The sequence below is a fragment of the Pan troglodytes genome, chromosome 20 (genome assembly GCF_028858775.2).
Source record: "Pan troglodytes isolate AG18354 chromosome 20, NHGRI_mPanTro3-v2.0_pri, whole genome shotgun sequence".
NCBI lineage: Eukaryota > Metazoa > Chordata > Mammalia > Primates > Hominidae > Pan > Pan troglodytes.
In genome coordinates, this window is record NC_072418.2 from 54,248,524 (window position 1) to 54,275,020 (window position 26,497).

The window sequence follows — 26,497 nt, forward strand, 5'->3', positions numbered from 1 at the left end:
AGTCTTGTTCTGTCGCCCAGGCTGGAGTGCAATGGCACGATCTCTGCTCACTGCAACCTCCGCCTCCCGGGTTCGAGCGATTCTCCTGGCTCAGCCTCCCAAGTAGCTGGGATTACAGGCATGTGCCACCATGTCCATGTCCAGCTAATTTTTGTATTTTTAGTAGAGATGGGGTTTCCCCATGTTGGCCACGCTGGTCTCGAAATCCTGGCCCCACGTAATAATCCTACCTTGAGTGCTGGGATTGCTGGGATAGGCCCCCGTGCCTGGCCCACAACATTGCATTTTAAGGAGGAGAAGTCCCAGGCAACAGGATCGCCCTATGCTGGACTATGTTAGTGGCACTGACTGGCCGGAATAAGATTTTTGCCAAGAGATCTGGCTTGCTTTTCTTTCCTGGAGACTGATGAGAACCCGGATCTTCAGATTTCAAGTCTGGGTCTATTCATTCGGTTACTTTAAATCACAGAAGCAGATGGCGCTCACTGCTCAAGTCTAGCGTCATGGGATTGTTCTAGCTTGTTCTTTTATTGCTTCTCCTATTACTAAGATCAGGATCTGACGCCATTTGGAAACCAGGGTCTGACCGCTTACCACGTACCTCGCCCTTTAAGGCTTTTTCTGCCCCGTCCCCCGTGCCCCTGCGGCGCTAGGAGACTGGAGGCGGGACCTTGTGTCGCTAAGGAAATGCCCTTTACTCAGCTTCCAAAATTGACAGGCTAGTTCTGAAAACTGGCCAACCAACTTCTGCTTAAGGGGAAGCGAGACTTCCGATTTGTAGGGGAACGCAGCGGCGATTGGTTAGAGTCCCGCCCACTTGTTAAGCGTCGCGAGCCACTATTCTCGGCTCTGATTGGCCAGAGAACTCGCGCCGCTTTTGAATCCCCATCCTGCGGACCCCGCCCGCCTCGCCTTCTCCCTCTGGTTGGCGAGCTCCTTTCTGCGCCTTCAGGCATTTTTGCTGAGGCTTTTGTCTGCGCACGTGCGGGTAGGTTCCGGTAGCGTCCGGGAGACCCGGCCCAGGCCTGGAGATGCTGAGCGGAGCTTGGAGGGAGAGAGGGGACTGGGTTGTTGAGGGGAGAATCCCTCTCGGCATCTCCTTGGCCCACTGGGGAGCCCCATTGCCCCATCCACCGCTTAGAACCAGACCCTTCCTTTCACTCTCCACTCCCTATCCCTACCGGCTTTAGACCTTCAAAGTTCCAAGATTCGACCTTCGGGGTCTCCCCATTTCGTAGGGGCTTACAGATTTCCTAAAATCCCCCTCCTCCCCGAACCCCCTTCCGTCCCTGGAGATTCTGGGGTCCCTGCTCTTTCCCATTCATTCCACCCCATCTACTTGGGACCCTTCCAAGGGCAACGGGGGGCCTCTCAGTGCCTCTCCCACCCTCATGTCCTTTCTCCTCTTTTAGGTCCGGGAGATCATCTTTGCCTCCCTTCCTTGAAATCTCCCCAGATTTAGAGGCCCTCACCCAGCTTCTCCCCTCTCAGCCCTGTCGAGGTGTCAAGGTTCGGGGATCACCTTTGTTGTTGTTATTGTCAGGGCGTCAAGGTTCGGGTGTCACCTTTGTTGTTGTGTTGTTTTTTTTTTTTTTTTGAGACTGAGTCTCGCTCTGTCGCCCAGGCTGGAGTGCAGTGATGCCATCTCGGCTCACTGCAACCTCCGCCTCCCGAGTTCAAGCGAGTCTCCTGCCTCAGCCTCCCGAGTAGCTGGGATTACAGGTGCCTGCCACCAGGACTGGCTAATTATTGTATTTTCAGTAGAGACGGGGTTTCACCATGTTGGCCAGGCTGGTCTCAAACTCCTGACCTCAAGTGATCCACCCGCCTTGGCCTCCCAAATTGCTGGGATTACAGGCGTGAACCACAGCGCCCGGCCTAAGCCCTAGCTGTTCATTGCCACAATGAGAGGAAGTACAGGAAGGTGTTGACATCATGGGCGTGGAGTCCAATGGACATGCTTGACTGATGTCACATACTGCTCTGCCCCTGAAAAGCTGAGTCACCTTGGGTAATTTGCTTAGCCTCTCTGAGCTTCAGTTTCACTCGGGAGCTGGCCAAGAACACTTGTCTCAGAGTTGCTATGACATTCGAACATGGCGGTGTACGTAAAGGGCTCAGCATGGAGCTTGTTCTCATTAAGCCCCATGGCACGTGGGCATCTATGCTTTTTTTTTTTTTTTTTTTGTAGAAAAAAGTTTATTTGCTGGTTATTGTTTGATCCTTGAAATACAATTCCTCACTGGTGATACTAGTATAAAATGGTGGTTATGAATCCATGCTAGCCCAACGAAAACTAATTTAACAAATTGGTAAAAAAAAAAAAGTCGTTTTTGAATCTGTATTAAAATTTGAACTAATACATAAGCAAATCTGTGCTAAAACTGGAACTGCTGGGCCGGGCGCGGTGGCTCACGCCTGTAATCCCAGCACTTTGGGAGGCCAAGGCGGGTGGATCACGAGGTCAGGAGTTCGAGACCAGCCTCACCAACATGGTGAAACCCCGTCTCTACTAAAAATCAGCTACTGGGGAGGCTGAGGCAGGATAATCACTTGAACCCAAGAGGCGGAGGTTGCAGTGAGCTGAGATCGCGCCATTGAACTCCAGCCGGGGGGACAGAGCAAGACTCCATCTCAAAACAAAACAAAACAAAAAACTGGAACTGCCTTCTCACACTACATATAATTTGCCTTCCAGCTTCAACCATCTGATGTTGAAATCTAAAGCACTCTCATGAGTTAAATGTCCCTGACAAACCATGTAGATGGACAAACCAGATTGGTGGTCTTTAACTGCTGGTGATAGAAAAAGGCTGCAGTTTAGTACTTAAACCTGCAGTTAGTGGTCAACTTTCCATCTAGGTAGAGTAACTAAGGAGAGCTGTGAAATATCAAAAGAAACTAGAGGCCAGGACAAAGAGGCAATGTCAGTCAAGCCACTGCAAGCTGGTATGCACCCTTGTATTTCAGCCAAAGGCAGGCAATCCAAAATTACAGATTGCTTTCCTTAACTTGACCAAACAGTGCATTTTACCTCTGAAAGTCTTGTCAAGGGTTGCATTTCATTGTACCTAGTAAAACACAAAGTCCACTCTCAAAAAAATATTATATTTTCCAGAAGAAATATTATATGTAATACACTGAAAATCACTGATTGCTTTTGCTTCGTCTGTTTTTCCATGAATGTGTAGGTGTTTGAGTCTCTTGTGTTTCTTATTTTACATAGGATATGGGCTGTTTGAAAACTATTTCATTAGCTTCATCATCATCATTCATTTCAGCCACTTCAGATTTTCGTCTCTCCAAAAATGTTGGTGTACAAACTGGTGTGAGGCCCTGGATATCCACAGTCTTCTCAGGAGTGTCAAGAGTGCCTAAAACCTTTTTCTTCTTCTTATGTAAAACATGGTCTTTTGTAGACGTCTGACAATTAGTTTTTGAAATACTTTCTGTTTTCTGGAAAATCAAAGAAGGAAGAAGGAAAATCATAATCAATTCCTTTTTTAGCTAATTCCTTTTTTTTTTTTTTTTTTTTGAGATTGAGTCTTGATCTATCGCCCAGGCTGGAGTGCAGTGGCCCATTCTCGGCTTACTGAAACCTCTGTCTCCCAGGTTCAAACAGTTATCCTGCCTCAGTCTTCCAAGTAGCTGGGATTACAGGTGCCTGCCACCATGGCTGGCTAATTTTTGTATTTTTAGTAGAGATGGGGTTTCACCATGTTGGCCAGGCTGGTCTCGAACTCCTGACTGTTGGGGTGATCAGACCCAACACTAGACTGTGGGGGCTGTGAAGTCCAGCGGAGTCAAAGGAATGAGAAAAGACAAGAGTGCATAAGATGGGTCCAGGGGGCCAATGCTAGTATGGAGGCTGCAAAGGCCGCAAGCTCTGGAAGCCCGCACTATTTATTGGTGATCAAACAAAGAAGCAGGTAGTGAGGATGTGGGGGTTGAAAGAAAGTGGTGCATCAAGCGCATGATTTACAGCTGTGACAGTTTAGCATTTTCTTTGACGCATATGGAACATGTTCTGCTACTTGAGATAATGGGAAACATGTTCTTCTAGTTTAAGATACAATTGATCTATGAGCCTGGGAATGCTAGAAGCAAGGAGCCGGCAAGTCTAGACACATTCCAGAGGCCACGAGGGGTTTCATGCTCTGAGCCCTGGATTCCATCCAAGCCATGAGGGGTTTTATGCCCTGGGCTTAGATTATGGTGCCGCAGGGCAGCCTTCTACCCTTTAGCACAGAGCTTGGTGTTCCAAAGGCCGCAAGGGCTTTTAGACCCTGGACCCCAGACATGTTCCAAGACTCTTTTTATATTATGTCAGACTAGCAAGCCCTGCCTCAGCTTTTTTCTCACTACTTAGCTTTTCTCCAACATGACCCCCTTTTCTTTTTTGTAAAACCACCACAGCTATCATTGCTTGTTCTCGATGGTGGCTTTCTCTCCAGAGGTGGCTTCCGCATCTGCAGACTAAAAGGAGACAGCACAAGCACATAATTATTAGAACAGGATTTCCAAGTGTAGAGTTTTCAATGGCCTTAATCCGTTTAAGAGGATTGATTGCAGACAACCCATTGGCTGTCTTGTTCAAAATATCAGTTCCAGGGAGCAGGGCTAAGTGAGTCTGAGAGGCTTCAAAATCCTGCTCTTTTAGTTTTACAATTTAGAGGGTGAGATTTTCCTCTCTACCCTCTAGATGGCGTTTAACCTTCTTCCATCAGTGTTCTGTCTCATTATAACTAAGGAGTAATACAAAAGTCAGATGTATTCCAGTCACATTGCATTTGAATTCTACTTTCTAAATTCATAATACGATCTCCCATCCAAATCTCTGTCTGACGGAGATCATTAATTTGGTTAACTATTTTTTTTATCTATTTGAGCTTGGGAGTTCCATAATTTTGTGGAATTCTTTTGCCACTTATTGACAAATTCAGCAGTTTTCACAGATGAATGTACAGCCACACCGGCTATTGCAGCGGTAGTAGTAACAGCAATGAGGCCAATTATAGCAAAGAAAAGAGCAACTATAAATCTTTGGGATAAGAGTTTTTTAAGGATTTAGTTACAATATGAATGGATGATGATGCCTCCCATGGTCTATTTAGAGACACATAGGGATCCAAACTCCTTCTCTGGCTTTAATTATCAGGATAGTCTGATTTTTATTAAAAGTTGGTAACATTTCCTGTTGCTAGCATAAAAGATGGCCGAACACAGCTTTGAATCCAAAAGGTCCTGTTGGAAAGAAAAGAGAGAGCATATTTATTTTTACCTCCCTCCCCTCTATACCTTTTATATGTACCCTCCCAACTTTTGATTGAACTTTCAGCCACAGCTAATTTCCATAATTCAGAATGTTCCTGTCTTATGGCAGGAGATATCATTTTTGGACTAGGGGCAACAATGCCAGCAGGACTCTATATGATAGGGGCATTAGCTTCCGTCCGAACATACTGTGTATGATTCCTTTGCCAGCGATTCCTCTGGTTTACTACATTTGTTCTACAAGAAGGCTTTCCAGTGCAATTTTCTTTAAAGATCCCCTTGGGGGACTAATCAATGGTGATTCCATAGGAATTATTTTGTAGCACCTCAGCCTTACTTGCTATACAATCTTCCCAAGTTCAAGCATCCACACCTTCAAACCAAACTTTGCTTCGCTCACATTCATGCTTATTAGGACGGAACTTCAGGGTTTTAGGATTGGAATAATTATATTTTAAACTACTCCCCCAAATCATATGCAAAGCAGCCTGTGATTTATTTTTTCCGGGGATTACTGCCAACCAAGCTTGTGTGTCAATCTGTAAGCATCCAACAACAGGCCCCAGGCATATGGGGGATATTTATATCCTATAGATATATTCATTTTTTCATCCTTTCCTCATTAGGATGCATTGGCCCTTATTCAGAATGGAGTCGTTCTGGTTTGAATGCTTCTTACATATTTCCACTTTCCCTTTTACAAGAGGACCCTTAATCCTAAGGGTTGCAGAAGGATGAAGGTCCGTCTTCTGCAACTTCTTCATGCTGAATAGGGGTGATGATATTCCTGCCTAACTATTAGGGTCTCTTGTATTCAGGTAGAGAGGAGCTCAGTCAGAAAGCATTGGTCCGTTAAGCATCTGTTGTACCTCTGAATCCCAGCAAAAGGTACAACCTTGGTGTTCCAGCAGTTTTTCAGCTTCCTGTGTGGTTTTTCTTGATCTGTCCCCATGTTATGGGGGTGAACGTCAGCATGACTCCGGTTGGTCCTCGTTCCGTCTTCGCATTCAGACTCAACTGGCTCATGGCTTGTACTGGGGGAACCAGGTCCATGGTTGGGATCCATGGGTCTCTCCAGTCTCCCATTCCATGGTCGTACACATCTTGAGGGCATCCGCACGGTTTGTTCATCTCCTGCAAAAACACAAGCATACTCTCAAAGCCATGTTAGTAAATCTAGCGAAACAGAAGCAAAAACTTTTGTGGCTGTAGCCGGGAGGCATGCCATTGCTGAAGCATTTGTTCTACAAGCTGTAACTCAGCTTCTGCCTCTGTGGTTAATTACCATGGGGTAAAACTTTCCACTGATAATGAGAAACAGGCCCCTTCTAACAGAAGGCACAGAAAAAGCAAATCGAGGCTTATCCTTCTTGTGCAACAGTATAGCAGAAAAGCAATCCTTAAGCCTTCAATTTGCACGGTACAGGTGGGTCCACTAGATGCTGTAACTGACGATACATCTTCGGATGTTTGGTGGGCACCACACAGGCACCTGATTGTCACCTGGAGAGACACAAGCAAATCCTCTTCCCCATATAATTATCTTTCCTTTTTCTCAGCTCTTTGTATGTGCTTCGCTCCACCATATATCTTGTCCAGACTTTTTATTTTCCTTTTCTACATTCCTTTTTTGTGTGTCCAAATTGCCCACAATTAAAGCAAGGGCCTGAGAAACGGGGCACATTCCTTCCTACTTTCAATCCAGCCATAGCCTGAGCTAAAAGAGGAGCCCTATGCAAGGTATCTCCAATGCCATCGCAAGCCCCAATATATTCAGCCAAATGAGCCTTCCCTCTCATAGGTCTGATGGCAGTTTGACACTCTGCATCAGCATTTTCATATGCAGGAAGCTGTATTACAACATCCTGAGCTGTTTTATCAGTTATGGCTTTATACACAGCCTCTTGGAGCCAAGCAATAAAATCAATATATGGTTCTTTAGGTCCCTGTCGGACGAGCTGAAAGAAGGATATTTTTCCGCTGTAACATTTATCCTTTCCCATGCCCGTAAGCATGCAGGGCACAGCTGAACAATGGCAACATCCTCCATTACTGCTTGATTTTCTAATCTACCCCAGGTGGGACCAACTCCCATGAACTGTTCAAAGGAAACAGGCACAGGTCGCTGCACTTGTGTGTTTTCCCTTGCCTGATTTTGCGCTTCATCAGCCCACCAAGTTTTGAACTGTAAATATTGAGACGGAGTGAGAACAGATTTTGTTAAAGTATCCCAATTATACGGTATTAACCTAGTATCAAGAGCCACATTTTTTAACAAAGTTTGCACAAAAGGAAAGTTCGGTCCATATTGAGTAATGGCTTACTTAAATTCCTTTAATAACTTAAAAGGAAAAGTGGCCCAATTAGTTATATTCTGTCCTCCTTGCTGGATTATAGTAACTGGAAATTGCCATGCTTCAAGGTCTTCCTCAGTTCTAGCTTTTTTTTTTTTTTTTTTTTTTTTTAAACAGAGTCTCACTCTGTTGCTCAGGCTAGAGTCCAGTGGTGCGATCTCGGCTCATTGCAACCTCTGCCTCCCGGGTTCAAGCGATTCTCCTGCCTCAGCCTCCTGAATAGCTGGGACTACAGGCGCACGCCGCCATGCCCGGCTAATTTTTTTGTGTCTTTAGTAGAGATGGGGTTTCACCGTGTTAGCCAGGATGGTCTTGATCTCCTGACCTCGTGATCCGCCCGCCTCGGCCTCCCAAAGTGCTGGGATTACAGGCGTGAGCCACTGTGCCCGGCTTGCTCTAGCTTTTTGAATAGAATTTTGCATAGCACCACCAATTGCTCCAGGTTTTAATGTTGCAACTACAGGAACAGAAAGTTTTATAGCTAATTCACTTTCTCACCCATTAAGGGGAAAGGGAGGAGGTGGCCATTTACTTAATTCAGCAGGTGGAGCCGATGGGCTAGTAAAATATACTTTTTTCGGTTTCCCCTTCTTTAACCTCTTCTCTTTTTTGCTCCTTGTATTCAGAATCTGAAGTTAGTTTTTTACACTCGTCCTCCTCTTCCTCATCTCAATCTCCCTCATCATCTGTTTGAAAGGGCTCAAGGGCTGCCTTTATTAGTGCCCACATTGACCAAACGGAAACGGAATTTTTGCTCCCTCTTTATACGCCTTTTTAAAATCTCTGCCAGTTCTCTCCCATTCATCCAACTCCATAGTCCCTTGTTCTGGAAACCATGGGCAAAACTGCTTTACTGTACTAAAGAGTGATAACAAATTTTGAGTACTAACGTTCACTGCCCCTTTTTGTAATAAATGCCTTAAGAAATTCAAATAAGCAGAATGTTCGCTTTCACTTTGTCCGATTGTTACCCTGGTTCTTCTGAGCACTCAGCTTTCCCACCGAGCTTCTTTCAGTCGTCCTCGGGTGTCCTCTGATGATACTTCCTCCACTTTCATGTCCTCTAGCGTTCCTTCACCAGGATCTTCATTGTCCCATGTTGGGCGCCAGGAATGCTGGGGTGATCAGACCCAGCACCAGGCCATGGGGGCTACAAAGTCTGGCGGAGTCAAAGGAATAAGAAAAGACAAGTTAAAAGTGCATAAGGTGGGTCCAGGGGTCCAACACTAGTATGGAGGCTGCGAAGGCCCCGAGCTCTGGAAGCCCGTACTGTTTATTGGTGATCAAACAAAGAGGCAGGTGGTGAGGATGTGGGGGTTGAAAGAAAGCACTGCATCAAGTGCATGATTTACAGCTGTGACAGTTTAGCATTTTCTTTGAAGCATATGGAACACGTTCTGCTACTTGAGATAATGGGAAACATGTTTTTCTAGTTTAAGATACAATTGATCTATGAGCCTGGGAATGCTAGAAACAAGGAGCCAGCAAGTCTAGACACATTCCAGAGGCCATGAGGGATTTCATGCTCTGAGCCCTGGATTCCATCCAAGCCACAAGGGGTTTTATGCCCTGGGCTTAGATTATGGTGCCGCAGGGCAGCCTTCCACCCTTTAGCACAGAGCTTGGTGTTCCCAAGGCCATGAGAGGTTTTAGACCCTGGACCTCAGACATGTTTCAAGACTCTTTTACATTATGTCAGACATGTAAGCCATGCCTCAGCTTTTTTCCCAACACTCAGCTTTTCCCCAATACCTGACCTCAGGTGATCCACCCACCTTGGCCTCCCAAAGTGCTGGGATTACGGGAGTGAGCCACCGTGCCCAGCCAGCTAATTTCTTCCTGAGTAATCTTTGTTTCTTTTTAAATCACTCCTCATCTGTAGCTTTTGTGTTAGTGTCCGATTCTGATTATACCATTTCGCTGATGGATTTGATGGCTGCTTAAATGGAATATTCCAGTGTTTAAAGAGTTCTTTATGTACTTTTCCAGGTGGCATAAAATGACACTCCAAGAGTCTTTCACCAAACAGGTAGTTGTTCATTGTTTCAGCAACTATCTTGGCAACATCCTCAGACTCAAACTCCACAAATGCATAGCCTTTGCTATTTCCAGTCATTTTACTTCTGGACAGTCTGAACTGTGTCACAGTGCCAAACTGGGAGAAATATGAAAAGATCTGGGTTTCGTTAAGTAGGTTAGGTAGGTGGTGCATGTAGACTACTCCAGGAGTAAGCTGTTCTTGTTTTTTTTGCTGGGTTATGTGCTTGCAAACCTGCGCCACCTCCTTTTGAAACTGGACATCTTCCTGCGGGTTAAGCAATGAGATCTCAGCCAGGCCAGAAAAAGCTGCCATGCCAAAAGCGGCTGACACTAACTCCACGCAGTGCTCCTGGAAACGTCGGGCTCCCAGCTCCCCTGAGGCAGAAAACGGGCATCTATTCTTTTAACATACATATGTATACACAGTCCAAGTGATGGAACATCAGCATCAGTGGCAGCTGGGAGGGTGGGGGAGGCAGCACCACCTGATATTTAGGAGGGAGAATGACGGGGAGTTGCCGATACGTGGAGTGAGGGACAAGTCAGAGTTGTTCCTAAGATTTTGAGTTTGGGCAATGGTGGCATGGTAAGCTAAGATCAAGGATATAAAGGGAAGAAGGGCTTTCAGGCTGGGAGCATTTAGGAGAGCATGAGAGGATAATGCATGTGTTTTGGACATGAGGTGCTTGCAGGGTGTCCACATACAGATGTCTGGGAAACAATAGATGCAGGCTGGGTGTGGTGGCTCACGCCTGTCATCCTAGTCACCTGGATAGCTGAGGCAGGAGGCCTGCTTGAGGCCAGGAATTTGAGATCAGCATGGGCAATAAAGCAAGACCCCATATCTACCGAAAAAATTTAAGGTCAGGCATGGTGGCTCATGCCTGTAGTCCCAGCACTTTGGGAGGCTGAGGTGGATGGATCACGAGGTCAGGAGTTCGAGACCATGCTGGCCAACGTGGTGAAACCCTGTCTCTACTAAGAAAAAATACAAAAATTAGTCAGGGGTGGTGGTGCATGCCTGTAATCCCAGCTACCCGGGAGGCTGAGGCAGGAGAATCTCTTGAACCTGGGAGGCGGAGGTTGCAGTGAGCTGAGATCGTGCCAGTGCACTCCAGCCTGGGAAACAGAGGGAGATTCCATCTCAAAAAAAAAAAAAAAAAATCAAGAAGAAATAAACGTGGTGCTCTCTGGAGCTGGAGGCTGTTGATGTAGGTGTGGGAATTACCACTTGGGAGAGTTCATCTCTGCCTGTTTCAAAATCCATCGTGAGCATTGCCAGTGCTTTCTTGAAGAGCTCTCATGAGCATGGGGCAGGAGTGGTGCCATTTTCATATCACAGGCTGTCTTAGTTCATTTGTGTGGCTATAACAGAATACCACAAACTGGGTAATATTTAAATAATAAAAAAGTACTTCTCATGGCTCTGGAGGCTGCGAAGTCCAAGATCAAGGCACCAGCAGGTTCAGTATCCGGTGAGGGCCTGATCTCTGCTTCCAAGATGTGCCTCTCTTATGGAAGGTGGAAGGGCAAAAAGGGGCCAACACCGCATGAAGCCTCTTTTATAGTCTAATCCCATTCATGAAAGAGGATCCCTCATGACATAATTACCTCCTAAAGGCCCTGTCTCTTCATATTATTGCATTGGGGATTAAGTTTCAACATGAATTTTGGAGGGACACAAACTTTCAATCCATGGCAGAAACTCTTTGCTGAGCCATTTTGCTGCAAAAACTTGAGGGTGGGGGTATGACTTATTTAATAAAGATGACATTTTCTGTATAAATGATACCTAAGTCCTCCTCATTAACAAATGTCGAATAGGACATTTTCTTTTTTTTTTATTATTATACTTTAAGTTCTAGGGTACATGTGCACAATGTGCAGGTTTGTTACATATGTATACATGTGCCATGTTGGTTTGCTGCATCCATTAACTCATCATTTACGTTAGGTATTTCTCCTAATGCTATCCCTCCCCCATCCCCCAACCCCACAACAGGCCCCGGTGTGTGATGTTCCCCGCCCTGTGTCCAAGTGTTCTCATTGTTCAATTCCCACCTATGAGTGAGAACATGTGGTGTTTGGTTTTCTGTCCTTGCGACAGTTTGCTCAGAATGATGGTTTCCAGGAATAGGACATTTTCTTTCTGTTTCTCTTTCTTTCTTTCTTCTTTTTCTTTTTCTTTTTTCTTTTTTTTTTTTTGAGATGCAGTCTCACTCTGTTGCCCAGGCTGGAGTGCAGTGGTGCAATCTTGGCTCACTGCAACACCCACCTCCTAGGTTCAAGTGATTCTCCTGCCTCAGCCTCCCAAGTAGCTGGGATTATAGGCACCCGCCACAACATCTGGCTAATTTTTGTATTTTTAGTAGAGACAGGGTTTTGCCATGTTAGCCAGGCTGGTCTCGAACTCCTGACCTCAAGCAATCCACCCGCCTTGGCCTCCCAAAGTCTTGGGATTACAGCCGTGAGCCACTGTGCCCCCCACTGAATAGGACTTTTTCTGTTGCCTCTTAAATGGTTTAAAGAGGGCAGCCAATAATGGGGTCAGAAAGCTTCTCTCTGCCTAGCTTCCCAAAAAAACAAAGCTGCCAGCTGGCTGTTGGACAGGTGAGAAGTCTTTGGTGAGATGCTTCATCATCCTCTCTTTCCTGAACTCTTCAAGTGTACCAGGGCTCTGGGTAGGAGGGGGTGCTCCAAGAAAATGTTTAGGAAAGACTAGGGTTTCCTGATAGAATGGGAGGAATCAACACACTATCTCCCCATTGGGTGTCTGTGTGGGCAGCCAACTTCTTGCTGTGCCCTGCATCTCCCTGCGCAGGGGAGAGGAGCATTAGAGAGGAAAAGCTGGGGGCAACGAGGAGCTTGGGGCAGTGTAGCCTGCACTCCACAGTCCAGCATGGTTAGGATGTGTGGGTTTCTGAGTCCTTTCTGGCTACTATAACAACAATACCATAGGCTGGGTGGGTTGTAAACAATGAAAATTTATTTCTTATAGTTTTAGAGGCTGGGAAGTCCAAGATCAAGATGTCAGCAGATTCAGTGTCTGATGTGGACTCACTTCCAGGCTTACAGATGGTGCCTTCTGGTTGTGTCCTCACTTGGTAGGAGGGACAGCTCTCTGGGGTCTCTTATTAAGGGCACTAATCCCATTTATGAGGGCACCACCCTCATGACCTAATCACCTTCCAAAGGTCTTGACTTCAAATATCATTACATTGGGGGTTAGGAATTCAACCTAGACTTTGGAAGGACACATACATTTTGTCTATAGCAGGGGGTGGATGGACACGAAGGAGGGTAGCTGGGCTTCTGCAATCTAGGTGATATGTCACCCAAGAAAGCGGTAAGAGGCTGCATGGTGTCTGCCAATGGTGGAATTGGAGAAGGTATGGGAGAAGCAGGGGACACAACTCTCATATCAAGAAACAGAGGAGGCTGGGCACGGTGACTCACATCTGTTATCCTAGCACTTTGGGAGACTGAGGCAAGCAAAGCAGTTGGGGTCAGGAGTTGGAGACTAGCCTGGTGAACATAGCGAAACCCCATCTCTAGTAGTAAAAATACAAAAATTAGCTGGGTGTGGTGGCGCGCACACGTGTAGTCCCAGCTACTCGGAAGGCTGAGGCATAAGAATCGCTTGAACCCGGGAGGCAGAGTTTGCAGGGAGCCGAGATCGCACCATTGCACTCCAGCCTGGGCAGCAGAACAAGACTCTTGTCTCAAAAACGAAAAACAAACAAGCAAACAAACAAAAAAACATGATTGACTCAGTGATCAGGAAACATATAACTATTTTATATTCATACTTCCTGGAGTTAATGTCCCAGTTGACTGGTTAAAAAGAATATTTGGGGGCCGGGCGCGGTGGCTCATGCCTGTAATCCCAGCACTTTGGGAGGCCGAGGCGGGTGGATAACAAGGTCAGGAGATCAAGACCATCCTGGCTAACACAGTGAGACCCCGTCTCTACTAAAAATACAAAAAATTAGCTGGGCGCGGTGGCAGGCACCTGTAATCCCAGCTACTGGGGAGGCTGAGGCAGGAGAATGGCGTGAGCCCGGGAGGCGGAGCTTGCAGTGAGCCAAGATTGCACCACTGCACTCCAGCCTGGGCGACAGAGCGAGACTGTCTCAAAAAAAAAAAAAAAAAGAAAAAGAATATTTGGCAATACGGAAAGTTCCCCTTGGGTTTTCTGACTCCAAGCCTGGTGTTTTTGTTTGTTTGTTTGTTTGTTTGCATTTGCACAACATTGCCTTTCCCCAAGAGTACTGGATAACAATGCCCTCCCTCCAAGTCCCAAGTCACTATTGCAGAAGTCAGGACCTTAACACACACATTTCAAAGTTACTGACACCTAGTCAAACCTGGTGCCTTAGCAATGCAATCTTGTAATTTCCCAGGTCAAACAGATCTTCAAGGGTTGCTCTCATGGCAGAATTTGGTGGTAGAAGGAAGGAAGCAGAGTCTCAATCTTTGTGCAGCTTGTAGGGAGTTCCCTTTTTCTCAAGCCCTTGCAGCATCCTTCCCACTCTAAGCTTAGTTAAAGGAGACTGTGTAACCAGCAGTGCTCACCCATCCTGGGCCTGAGTTTGAATCCCAGCTCTGGAGTTCAGCTGTGTGACATGCAAGACCTTGTCCCTCTCTGAAGTCCTTCTGTAAAATGAGGTGGCTGCATTGGGTGATCCCATTCCACACCATGAGTCTATAGTCCTATCATCCTGGGTATACTGACGTCTGGTGGCCAACTTTGGTCCTTGCAGCTAATTCAGGTTTTTTCTTTGTTTTTGAGACATAGTCTCGCTGTGTCACCCAGGCTAGAGTGCAGTGACGCGATCTCAGCTCACTGCAGCCTCTGCCTCCCAGGTTCAAGCGATTCTCATGCCTCAGGATCCTGAATAGCTGAGGAATACAGGCACCTGCCACCACACCTGGCTAATTTTTGTATTTTTAGTAGAGACAGGCTCTCGCTCTGTTGCTCAGACTGGTCTCGAACTCCTGAGCTCAAGTGATCCGCCTGCCTCGGCCTCACAAAGTGCTGGATTACAGGCGTGAGCCACCATGTCCAGCTCAGTTTTTTATTTTTTATTTTTCAGTATCTGGAGTGTTTAGCACAGCCAGGAAACAAAACACACCAGAGAGGGCCACCTTGCCATGTCACCAACGATGCAATAACTACCGAAGAAAGGCCCCTTGGGTGGCTATGGAGGAGCAGAGATCAGCAGAGGAGATGGCCAGCAAAGTGCTCTCCTTTGCTCTATTTCTTTTTTTTTTTGAGACGGAGTCTCACTCTATTGCCCAGGCTGGAATGCAGTGGCATGATCTCGGCTTCTGCAACCTCCACCTCCCAGGTTCAAGCAATTCTCCTGCCTCAGCCTCCTGAGGAGCTGGGATTACAGGTGCCCGCCACCACACCTGGCTAATTTTTGTATTTTTTTAGGTGAGACGGGGTTTCACCATGCTGGCCAGGCTGGTCTTGAACTCCTGACATCAGGTGATCCGCCCACCTCAGCCTCCCAAAGTGCTGGGATTACAGGCATGAGCCACGGTATGATTCTTAGCATGTTGTAAGTTTGTCATTGTTCTATTTCCAAAGCATTCCCACCTCCATCCCCGCATGCGTTTGCACTTCTTTAGATTTGTGGGTCTGAGAGCGCATTAGCACCCCATCCACATGCAGTCTCCTGCCCTTCCAATCCTCACCCTGAAAACCTTCCTGTAGTCACAGACCTAGTCATTTTTCCCACGGCTACTCTTGAACTCTTTATGGACCTCTGCCCTCGCTTCCTCTTCTGTGAAAACAAATGAGTTTATGTAGATTAAGATCTAGCCAACTTCTGTAAAGGATCAGATGGTAAATATTTTAGGCTTTGCAGGCTAGTGACTCAACTCTGCATGAAAATAACTGCAATGTTTAAAGGAATGAGCATGGTTGGGCACCACACTGAAATTTGAATTTCATCTCCTTCCCGGGGGCCCCAGAAGAGTCTTCTTCTTCGGACTTTTTCCCCAAGCATTTAAATGTAAAAACATTTCTAGCTTGCAGGTGGTATGAAAATAGGCAGCAGGCTGGAGGTGACTGAGGAGCCTATCTAGTCATTTTTTTTTTTTAAACAGAGTCTCGCTCTGTTGCACAGGCTGGAGTGCAGTGGCGCAATCTTGGCTCACTGCAACCTCGGCCTCCTGGGTTCAAGCAAATCTTCTGCCTCAGCCTCCTGAGTAGCTGGGAATACAGTTGCACACCACCACGCCCAGCTAATTTTTGTATTTTTAGTAGAGACGGGGTTTTACCATGTTGGCCAGGCTGGTCTCAAACTCCTGGCCTCAAGTGATCCATCAGCCTCAGCCTCCCAAAGTGCTGGGATTACAGGCGTGAACCACTGCGCCTGGCTGTATCTAGTCATCTTTAAAGGCCCTCCCATTTCTGAGAACCCATGAAACCACGCAGTCCTCTGGACTGGAGCTGGGGTGTGTCAAAGGCAAATCTTTGCCTGCCTTCTCAGAACACCATATTCAGAGAAGGCCATTCAGGACAGATTTGTCAGGCTGTTCCGAATGCCCAGGTCTGGGATGAGATGGCCTATCCATGGAGGATTTTTATTTTTTCGAGACAGGGTCTCACTCTGTTGCTCAGGCTGGAGTGCAGTGGTGTGATCTTGGCTCACCACAGCCTCTGCTTCCTGGGTTCAGGTGATCCTCCTGCGTCTGCCTCCCAAGTAGCTGTGTTACAAGAAAGGGGTCCTGATCTAGACCCCCCAAGAGAGGGTTCTTGGATCTCACACAAGAAATAATTCAAGGCGAGGCGGTAAGGTGAAAGCAAGTTTATTAAGAAAGTAAAGGAACAAAAGAATGGCTACTCCATAGACAAGAGCAGCTCCTAGAGCTGCTGGTTGCCCACTTTTATGGTTATTTCTTGCTTATTTGCTAAACAAGGGGTGGATTATTAATTCCTCCCCCTTTTGGGACATATCGGGTAACTTCCTGACGTTGCCATGGCATTTGTAAAGTGTCATGGTGCTGTCAGGAGTGTAGCAGTGAGGACAACCAGAGGTCACTCTCGTGGCCAACTTGGTTTTGGTGGGATTTGGTTGGCTTCTTTACTGCAATCTGTTTTATCAGCAAAGTCTTTATGACCTGTATCTTGTACCGACCTCCTGTCTCATCCTGTGACTTAGAATGCCTCCACTGTCTGAGAATGCAGCCCAGTAGGTCTCAGCCTCATTTTATTCAGCTCCTATTCCAGATGGAGTTGCTCTGGTTTAAATGTCTGACAGCTGGGACTACAGGCACACACCACCAAGCCCAGCTATGTTTTGTATTTTTTGTAAAGATGGGGTTTCACCATGTTGCCCAGGCTGGTCTCGAACTCCTGGGCTCAAGCAATCCACCCACCTTAGCCTCCCAAAGTGCTGGGATTACAGACACCCAACCCATTTGGAGGATTTTTTTTTTTGAGATGGAGTCTCGCTTTGTTGCCCAGGCTGGCGTGCAATGGTGTGATCTTGGCTCACTGCAACCTCCGTCTCCCAGGTTCAAGTGATTCTCCTGCCTCAGCTTCCCAAGTAGCTAGGATTACAGGCGCCTGCCACCATGCCCAGCTAATTTTTGTATTTTTAGTAGAGACAGGGTTTCACCAAGTTGGCCAGGCTGGTCTCGAACTCCCGACCTCAGGCGATCTGCCCGCCTCAACCTCCCAAAGTGCTGGGATTACAGGCGTGAGCCACTGTGCCCTGGCCAGATGTTTTTTTAAAAAAGAGAGAGAAAGAGAGAGAGAGAGAGGGAGAGAAGGAAACTTTGCACTCTGTTATCTTCAACCTCTTACTCTACCTTCCTCCCTAGCCGAAGTCCCAGTCCTAAAGCCTAAGAGACCCTCATTGGAACTTGACTTCTGCATAATCCGCCTGGGTGCCCTTGGGCATCCGGGCCTCAGGCCTGGGTCTGACGCCTGGGAAGTTGAGCGTGGCATAATGGAGCTCCTCTTGGCTCTCCTGGGATTCTGGGGCTTGAGTGGATGATTTGGGTTCTGGGAAACTGGGCAACTGATACTGCTTTTTCTGGTTCTTCTTTGATTCTGGGGAGGGAGCACCTGGTGGAAGAGGGGTCCGAGGACTGTTTGGTGTGGCTTTCTGATTCCGCTTCTGAGCCTGAGGGAAGAACCACCATCCTTCATTCATTCATTCAGCAAATATTTGAGCACTTACCACGCGTCGGGCACTGATTTACAGCACAGAGTGAAACTAACTCCCTGCCCTTGCCTTGCTGAGCTTGCATTCCATCTTGGAAGGAGGAACAGACAATAATTAGCAAAAGTACAATGACTGGTAAGTGACAAATGCCATCAAGAAATTTGAGCACCTTTAGAAGGCAGCGAAAGGGAGGGTGGGATGACTGTTTAATAGGTCATCCAGGGAATTTCAAGACCAGCCTGGCCAACATAGCGAAACCCTGTCTCTACCACAAATACAAAAATTAGCCGGGCGTGGTGACACATGCCTGTGGTCCCAGCTACTCAGGAGGCTGAGGCAGGAAAATCACTTGAACCTGAGAGATGGAGGTTGTAGTGAGCTGAGACTGCGCCACTGCACTCCAGCCCGGACAACAGAGACAAAATCTGTTTCAAAAAAATAATTGATAGCCGGGTGCGGTGGTTCACACCTGTAATCCCAGCACTTTGGGAGGCTGAGGCGGGTGGATCACCTGAGGTCAGGAGTTTGAGACCAGCCTGATCAACATGGTGAAACCCCGTCTCTACTAAAAATACAAAAATTAGGGGGGCATGGTGATGGATGCCTGTAATCCCAGCTACTCAGGAGGCTGAGGCAGATGAATCGCTTGAACCAGGAGGTGGAGGTTGCAGTGAGCCGAGATCTTGCCACTGCACTCCAGCCTAGACAACAACAGTGAAATCCCATCTCAAAAAATAAAATAAAATAAAAATAAATAAAATAAAGAATAGCATGCATGCATGGAGAGAAAGACTGGAGGGGGTGAGAACGGAAGCAGAGAAGGCATGCAGAAGGGGCCAGTGGTGCCCGGGGCGGGGGTGGGGGGTGTTGATGCATGGCTTGTAGTAGTGAGGGAAGAGTAGGGAGAACTGGCTTGGTTGTATTTTGAAGGGAATTTGCTGATGGATTGGTTTTGGGGTGACAGAGAAGAGAGGAGTGAAATATGATTCTAAAGCTTTAGACTTGGCTGGGAAAATGTGGTGTTATTTGCTAAGATGGGGATAGAGATGGAGCATAAATGGTGGAATTAGTCTTTTTTTTTTTTTTTAGATGAAGTTTCGCTCTTGTTGCCCAGGCTGGAGTGCAGTGGCATGATCTCACTGCAACCTCCACCTCCTGGGTTCAAGTAATTCTCCTGCCTCAGCCTCCCGAGTAGCTGTGATTACAGGTGCCCACCACCATGCCCAGGTAATTTTTTGTATGTTTAGTAGAGATGGGGTTTCACCATGTTGAACACGCTGCTCTTAAACTTTTGACCTCAGGCGATCCACCCACCTCGGCCTCCCAAAGTGCTGGGATTACAGGTGTGAGCCAGCAGGCGTGGCCTTTTTTTTTGAGACAGGGTCTCACTCTGTCACCCAGGCTGGAGTGCATGGTGTCATCATGGCTCACTGTAGCCTCCAACTCCCAGGCTCAAGAGATCCTCCCACCTCAGCCTCCCGAGTAGCTGGGACAATGGGCATGCACCACCACACCCGGCTAATTTTTTATTTTTTTTGTAGAGAAGAGGTCTCACTATGTTGCTCAGGCTGGGGAATTATCTTAAGTTGGTTTTGGACAGGCTAAGTTTGAAGTGCTGATTAGACACCCACATGGAGATGTTGCATAGACAGTCTTCAGGGAAGGAGCCACGAGATACAATTTTGCAGTCATCAGCATAAGATGTTATCTCTTAATAATTTCCAGAATTTACAGAGTATTACCCAGGGGCCAGGTGATATTCTGAATATTTTATTATACAAGTACAATATATTTAACACCCAGCATCATCCTAGGAGGTGGCCGCTAGTATTGTCTCCATGTTACAGCTAAAGAAATTGAGGCACAGAGAAGTTAAGACACTTGTTTCATGACACAGTGATGACAGCAGGATTTGAACCCATACAGGCTGATTTCAGACCCCCTGTGCTGAATCCCTAGGATGTACAGCCTCCCGATGATACACATAATTGTTAAGCAGTTAAGTGTAGTCATGCCAATGGTGGCAGTAATAATGGAACAATGGCTACAGATTGAGAAAGTGCATGTATTCTAATCCTCAAACCAACTCTCAAAGGAGACAGAGGAAGAAATGAAGGCTCAGAGGGGGTGAGTGACGTGGCTGAGGTCTCGTAGCTAGTAAGTGCCAGCCAGGATTTGAATTCAGAACTATCGTTGGTGCTTTTCCCACCTTGATGTCCCTAAGACAAGGGGTGCAAAAGTCAGAAAGTGGGATGTCAGCTTTAGAGAAGAGAAAAAGCGGAAGCATGGCCCAGACACTCACCAGGGGGCCGGCCTTCGGGACCACATTGATGTAATCCAGGATCGTGCTGTGCCGGGAGAACCTGGGCCTCGGGGTTTCTGTCTGAGTCCGTCTCTTCGGTAGAATCTTCATGCTGAGGAAATGAACCCACCTGTTTGTGCCCTGCTGCACCTCCCTGTGACAGACTGCCACGTTTACTACCTGAGACCGTCACTATGACAGTTACTACTGTTACCACTTGAGACCGTCATTATGAGACTGAAAGAAGGAGGACAAAGGTAGAAATGAAAACTTAAGACAAAAGAAATTATTTTAAAAGAAGGGGTCAGGGGAAGAAGAAGAGGGTTCCCTGCTACTAGTGAGCCAGGGCAGCTGTCTGAGCCTCTACAGCCCTTCGTATTTATTGGGTAGAAAGAGCAGGGAGCAGGAGGTAACAATTGGTCAGCTGTTTAATTGATCACAGGTTCATATTATTACAAGCTTCAGCTGTGCCTAATTACAAGAAACCCTTCGCTTGGGGCGTGACTGCCCTCAGCATTCCCTCTGGGAAGCAGACGCAGTTTGTCAGTTGGACAACATTCTGCATTTATGAGAACAGTTTGCTGTTTACTCATGTCACCTCCAGAGGTATATACTGCGTTGATCACGACCTTCACTCTTTCGGCCTGCAACACCTCCCCTCTTCCTGGGTCCGGGCCCCAGACCCCGCCACGCCTCCTCTTAACCTACATGATCGGGGCCAGGCAGAGGAAAAGAAGAGCCGTGATGCCGATTCCCAGAAACGCTCCGTTGGAGAATGCCGTTGAGATGAGTCCCTTCTTATCTGCACACGGAGAGGGCAAGGTGAGCATTTCCCATCCACGCAGGGCTCACGAAGCCCGCTCATCACTCGGCATTAAGGCTTCCGGTTCCCATGGCGGACATTGTATCTGCAACCCCTCTGTTTACTTTTAGGAAACCCTGCCACACCCCGGCCCAGGTGTTAGGACTTCCCATTGTGTTTTCCTGTCTACATACAGATGCCACGGGTCTGCTGTGTCCCTCCAAGCTCCTGCTCCAACCACAGGACCCTACTCTTTGCCCCACTCAGCTTCTCCTCCAAGAACCTTGGCATCCAGGCGGCCCCCTAACCTGGCAGCTGCAGGATGGATCCACTCTGGGCCCCATGGACGTTCCAGGCCTCACAGCTGAGCCTGAGGCCAGAGCTGAGCCCTCCATGGAGGCTCAGGGAGCTGTTGGCCCAGGGCCCGGCTGAGCTGGGGGTGACCTCGAAGGAGTCCTGGCTGCTGTTCCCCTCCAGCAGCTCCTCCCCAAGCCACCAGCGCAGAGAGGGAGCCGGGCTGGCTTGGGAGGAGCAGCTGCAGCGCAGACCCTCAGCCTCCCAGGAGCAGGAGGGGCCCAGCAGCTTCGGGGGGTCTGAGGGGAGGGAGGACAGGACTCAGCAGGGGCCCCTTCCTGGGACCCAGGTGCCCCCCTTTCCCCCACTCACAGTGCACGGAGAGGCTGAGAGAGACGTGCTGGGAGCCCAGCGGGTGCTGAGCGTGGCAGGTGAACTCTCCTTCGTGCTCCACTTGAACCCGAGGCAGCTCCAGGACCCCGGGGTCTGAGGGCTGGGAGGGGCTCAGAACCTGTCCCCTCTGGGTCCAGCTCAGCCTGGCTGGGGGGCTGCTGTGTGTGACACAGACCAGGCACAGGCTTTGGCCCTCCAGTACTGGGAGAGACGTGCCATTCCCAAGGTTTTCCAGGACTAGGGAAGGAAGAGGCAGAATCGATGAGCAGCTCAGGGCTCAGGGACCCTCCTGCGTGGGGACTCTCCAGACTTCTGGGCCCCCAATTCGGCACTGAGAGGCCCTGGCTCCTCTGTCCCCTTTCCTACCTGTCCTGTTTGCTTGGGAAACCATCACTCTCAGGTTCTCTGGAGGATCTGAAATGGAGACAGGGGACTGGCTCTAGACGGACCAGGGGCTTCCCTCTGGGTAAAGGGAACCATCCTGGACACTGAGGTGGGGGAAGTGGGTGGGATAGAAGGGCAGTGCAGAATCACCCACTGAGTCCCAGACACAAACTGCATGAGGGTCTACACAGGTAAGAAGGTCGGTCTCCGAGGCCTGGGGCTCCAGGCCCCCTCAGCTCTGGGACCCTGAGCCCAGCCCCTGTATCCCTCTGCCCTCCCAATGGACTCCAGGCCCCTGCTGGGCACACTCACACTGCACAGAGAGGTCCAGGGCTCGCTGCTGGGAGCCAAGCCTGTTCTCCGCTCGGCAGGTGTAGCGCCCTGAATCCCCGGCCTTCACCCCGGGCAGCTCCAGCCCCAGGGGTCTGGGGCCCCAGGGATGGGACAAGGAGAGGACTCTGTCCTGCAGGACCCAGCTCAGCGTGGCAGGGGGCTGGCTGTCAGCAGCACAGAGGAGCCGCAGGAACTGGCCTTTTTGGGCTTCCAGGTATGGGACATTTCCCTGGGGCTGGGGCTCCAGGGCTGGAGTGGGAGGAAAAAAAAAAGAGAGAAAGGGAGGGAGAAGGAGAGAAGGGGTACAGGGAGGAGCACATCCCCTCATCCCCTGAAGCCTTTTCATCTAAAGACAACTGGCCTAGCCCCAGCCCGACGGCCCTCAGTACCTGGCGTGTTGTCACGTGAAATGCTGATAACAAGGTCTCTGGGGGCATCTGCAACAAGATTGTGAGCTGGCTTCAGGGAGGGACAATTTATTCCTCACACCTGGAAAAAACTCCCTCAGGGAAAAGAAAGTGGGACTATCCCGGGAAGACAAGTGACAACCAGCGCCAGGGCTCACGTGTGTGGACCAGACGCCATTCCCATCCCTCTCCCAGGGCTGAGCCGGCATCCTGGGACCCCACAGCTTCCTCTCCCTGGATGCTCCTGAGCTGGGAGCCGCTCACTGTCCCACTGGGCTCCTCCACCTCCTCACCCACCGGGCCTGTCTGCATGCCCCACCCTCCCAGGCCACACTCACAGGCCACGCGGAGTCGGACGGTCCTCTGTGCACTCACACCCTTTCTGGAGAAGTCCACATGGCAGGTGAGGTCGGTGTCGTGGTCCTGGGGGCTGGGCGTGAAGCTGAGCACTGAGAAGTGGGAGGTCGTTGGTTTGGTTCCTTGGGAGGAGAGGGCAGCCCCCGTCCAGGAGAAAGAAGGGGGTGGACATTCCTCAAAGGCCCAGTTAAACACACAGATGACCGTCACCGGCTGCCCGGGCTCCAGGGTCTCGGGGATGTAGACATCAGGCTTCTGAGTCAGGGCTGGGACAGAGACCGGGGTGGGGAATTCTTGTGCTGCAGGGGTCCCTGAGAGCCCTCTCTGCTCAGCCCATAGCCTGTCCCCAGGGTCCCTCCCCAGTGTGAGAGGCAGGGGTTCCCACCCCATTCCATACCTGTTACTTTTAGAAAGAACCCATTGTTCATGAAATTATATCTCACATAGCTTCCTCTCTCCACCCGAAAGAAGTACTGTGACTCATCCTGCATCTGCGCGTCTCTGATCACCAAGGAGCAGTTCCCCTTGGCGGGATCCCCAGTGAGCTGGAATCGGCCCCGGGTGCTCATTTCCACCTCTCGACTCTGGTGGTTTGTGGCCACAGGAGCACCCTTGGTTGTCTCAGTCACTGCTTTGAACCAGTAGCCATAAGCTGGGGTAGACCCTGTCCAGTCCTGTCGGGGGTAGGAGAAAGAGCAGGGCACAGAGATGCATAGGCCCTCCGGCACCATCACCGACTCCTGCACTCGTATCCAGAATCTCTCATCCATAGCCTGGGACCCTGTGGGGAGACAGAGGCTCAACCTGCAACCCCAGCCCTAGCTCCGCCCCAGGTCCTTTCCGGCCCTTGGCCCACTCACCGCCCAGCAGCGAGGACAGCAGCAGTGGCAGTAGCATCTCCGCATAGGAGGCGCAGGACCTGCCTGAGACAGGCCTATTCTCTGGTCGTGCTGTGAGTGGCTCAGGGCTCTTGGCAGAAGGGGAAGCCGAAGGCGGAAGCTGAGCCCTGGGGCCTGATGCATGAAATGAGCTTCAGATGCTGAGGTCACAGAACTCCTTTGCCTTCCCCTACACTCTCCAGCCCACCTTGCCCAGTTGTCCTGTGGGTCTCCTGGGGGCCCAGCCTGGCCTTGGGCTTGTTGAGCTGGTCCTTCCAGAGCTCCCTGTGTAGGAGGAGAGGGCAGGCTTGCGTCTATCCTGGGGGCCTGGCTGGGGGTGGGGTAGTGGGGTGGGGGCTCTCCCTCTGGGCCCTGGGTCATCGGAAAAGCAGAAGTGAGAAGTCCACAGTGAGCTACCCTTATCTGGGCCACTGGTGGTGGAGGTGGTGGGTACAGGGGAAGGGACAGTTACTGGAGGGGGCTGGTCTTGTCAGGTAAAATGTAGGATGCCTGGTTAAAGCTTTCACAGAAAATGTAAAGTATTTTATTTTATGTTTTTTAGTATAAGTATGTCGAAAATGCTGCATGGGATATACTTATACCAGAAAGCAAAATAAATTTATCTGAAATTCAAATTAATTAATTAATTAATTAATTTATTTTGAGACAGAGTCTCACTCTGTCACCCAGGCTGCAGTGCAGTGGTGCAATCTCTGCTTACTGCAACCTCCACCTTCCAGGCTGAAGCGATTCTCCTGCCTCAGCCTCCTGAGTCTGGGCTTACAGGCATGCACCACCACGCCAAGCTAATTTTTGTATTTTTAGTAGAGGTGGGGTTTCACCATGTTGGCCAGGCTGCTTTTGAACTCCTGACCTCAAATGATCCACCTGCCTTGACCTCCCAAAGTGCTGAGATTACAGGTGTGAACCACCGCACCTGGCCTAAAATTCAAATTTAACTGAGCATGTTGAATTTCTTTTTTTCTAAATCTGGCCACCGTAGGGTGGTGTCAGCCCCACCTCTTCATGCTTCCTGGTGAGCTCACTGACCCTTGGTCCCCAGAAGCAGTCTCCTGCCCCAACCAGGCCCTAGTCCACTTCCCAGTCTCCCTTCCTCCTCTGTCATTCAGTTGGGACACCCATTGGGATTAGAACACATATGCCCAAAACTAATGCTGATGGGAAGAGTTTGAGGAAAGGCGGGAGTGAGGGGCAGAGTGGGGGAAACAGACTAGGGAAGGGGTAATTTGCAATGAATGGAGTAAACTCTACAAGATGTTTTCCCCTCACTGAGCTCTTCCTGAAATGACTCTGTTTGGGTCACACCGAAACACAACTCATCCTTCAACCTCCACACACCTTGGGTATCAAGCACTGAGCTTTAGGGGGACTTGGAGGTGAATCCTCCATGGTGAGTCAGCTCCAGGGCCCCAGGTTAGCAAATGAAGATTCTTAGAAACAGGAAAGTACAGAAGGTCCCCTAAATGAACTGGATGCTGGACAGACATTCAGGATGGGACCCGGGGAAGGAGTGGTCAGCTCTTCCTGGTGGAGGGAAGTCAGGAGAGGCCTCCTGGAGGAGATGACCCAGCCTCTGCCCTGTCCTGGTTCTTTCATCCATGGCATTTTTGTTTTTTGTTTTTGAGACAAGGTCTTGCTCTGTTGCCCAGGCTGGAGTGCAGTGGTGTGATCATGGCTCACTGCAGCCTCCATCTTCTGGGCTCAAGCGATCCTCCCACCTCAGCCTCCCAACTAGCCAGGACTATAGGCACACACCACCACGCCCAGATAATTTTTGATTTTTTTTTTGATAATTTTTGTAGAGACAGAGGTTTTTGTTGTTTGTTTGTTTTTGTTTTTTGAAATGGAGTTTCCCTCTTGTTGCCCAGGCTGGAGTGCAGTAGCATGATCTTGGCTCACTGCAACCTCCACCTCCGGGGTTCAAGCGATTCTCCTGCCTCAGCCTCCCAAGTAGCTGGGACTACAGACATGCGCCACCATGCCTGGCTGATTTTGTATTTTTAGAAAAGATGGGGTTTCTTCATGTTGTTCAGGCTGGTCTCGAACTCCTGACCTCAGGTGATCCACCCGCCTCGGCCTCCCAAAGTGCTGGGATTACAGGCGTGAGCCACTGCACCTTGCTGAGACAGAGTTTCACCATGTTGGCCAGGCTGGTCTTGAACTCCTGGGCTCCAGTGATCCTCCCGCCTCGGCCTCCCAAAGTGCTGGGATTACAGGTGTGCGCCACGGCCTCATCCACTGTATCAGTCGCTTGAGCTGCTGTAACAGCGTGCCCCAGACAGAGGGGCTGAAACAACAACATTGACTTCCTCACAGTTCTGGGGCTAGACGTCCAAAACCAAGGTATGGTTCCTTCTGAGGCTTCTGCCTGGCTTGCAGATGCCACTTCTCCCTGTGTTCTCACACAGCTGTTCCCCTGTGGGTGTCTGTTTCCTCAACTCCTGCTCTTATAAGAACTTACAAGAACTCAAG

General features: G+C 49.1%; 1 protein-coding gene, 1 long non-coding RNA gene and 1 pseudogene across 31 annotated transcripts; 1 reads left to right on the forward strand and 2 right to left on the reverse strand.

The window, feature by feature from the left end:
• The first annotated feature begins 829 nt into the window (after positions 1 to 829).
• On the forward strand, positions 830 to 24,639 carry LOC107969794 (uncharacterized). 22 transcript variants are annotated; one of them, XR_010153611.1, is made up of 11 exons: positions 830 to 988; positions 8,696 to 8,834; positions 9,618 to 9,657; positions 17,851 to 17,989; positions 18,944 to 19,081; positions 20,259 to 20,413; positions 20,761 to 20,978; positions 21,155 to 21,683; positions 22,401 to 22,576; positions 22,965 to 23,172; positions 23,574 to 24,639. It is a non-coding gene; the product is annotated as an uncharacterized LOC107969794 (long non-coding RNA). The 22 variants fall into 22 exon arrangements; XR_010153600.1 differs by lacking the exon at positions 9,618 to 9,657 and having other exon boundaries at positions 21,090 to 21,683; positions 22,871 to 23,172; XR_010153599.1 differs by lacking the exons at positions 8,696 to 8,834; positions 9,618 to 9,657 and adding an exon at positions 15,109 to 15,216 and having other exon boundaries at positions 874 to 988; positions 21,090 to 21,683.
• On the reverse strand, positions 3,148 to 9,981 carry LOC456246 (MKI67 FHA domain-interacting nucleolar phosphoprotein-like; annotated as a pseudogene).
• On the reverse strand, positions 16,475 to 24,070 carry SIGLEC10 (sialic acid binding Ig like lectin 10). 9 transcript variants are annotated; one of them, XM_063800809.1, is made up of 11 exons: positions 23,987 to 24,070; positions 23,524 to 23,907; positions 23,108 to 23,218; positions 22,752 to 22,799; positions 22,342 to 22,611; positions 22,012 to 22,059; positions 21,625 to 21,882; positions 21,267 to 21,551; positions 20,865 to 20,958; positions 20,157 to 20,268; positions 16,475 to 17,812 (listed from the first exon to the last, which is right to left on the reverse strand). In XM_063800809.1, exons 1-11 carry the CDS (start codon positions 24,021 to 24,023, stop codon positions 17,540 to 17,542), a joined length of 1,920 nt encoding a protein of 639 aa, XP_063656879.1. In that variant the 5' UTR covers positions 24,024 to 24,070; the 3' UTR covers positions 16,475 to 17,539. The 9 variants fall into 9 exon arrangements, with proteins under 9 accessions (XP_063656879.1, XP_001174256.1, XP_063656882.1 ...); XM_001174256.6 differs by having other exon boundaries at positions 23,108 to 23,392; XM_009436150.5 differs by lacking the exon at positions 16,475 to 17,812 and adding an exon at positions 19,610 to 20,073 and having other exon boundaries at positions 23,108 to 23,392.
• Positions 24,640 to 26,497: the final 1,858 nt, after the last annotated feature.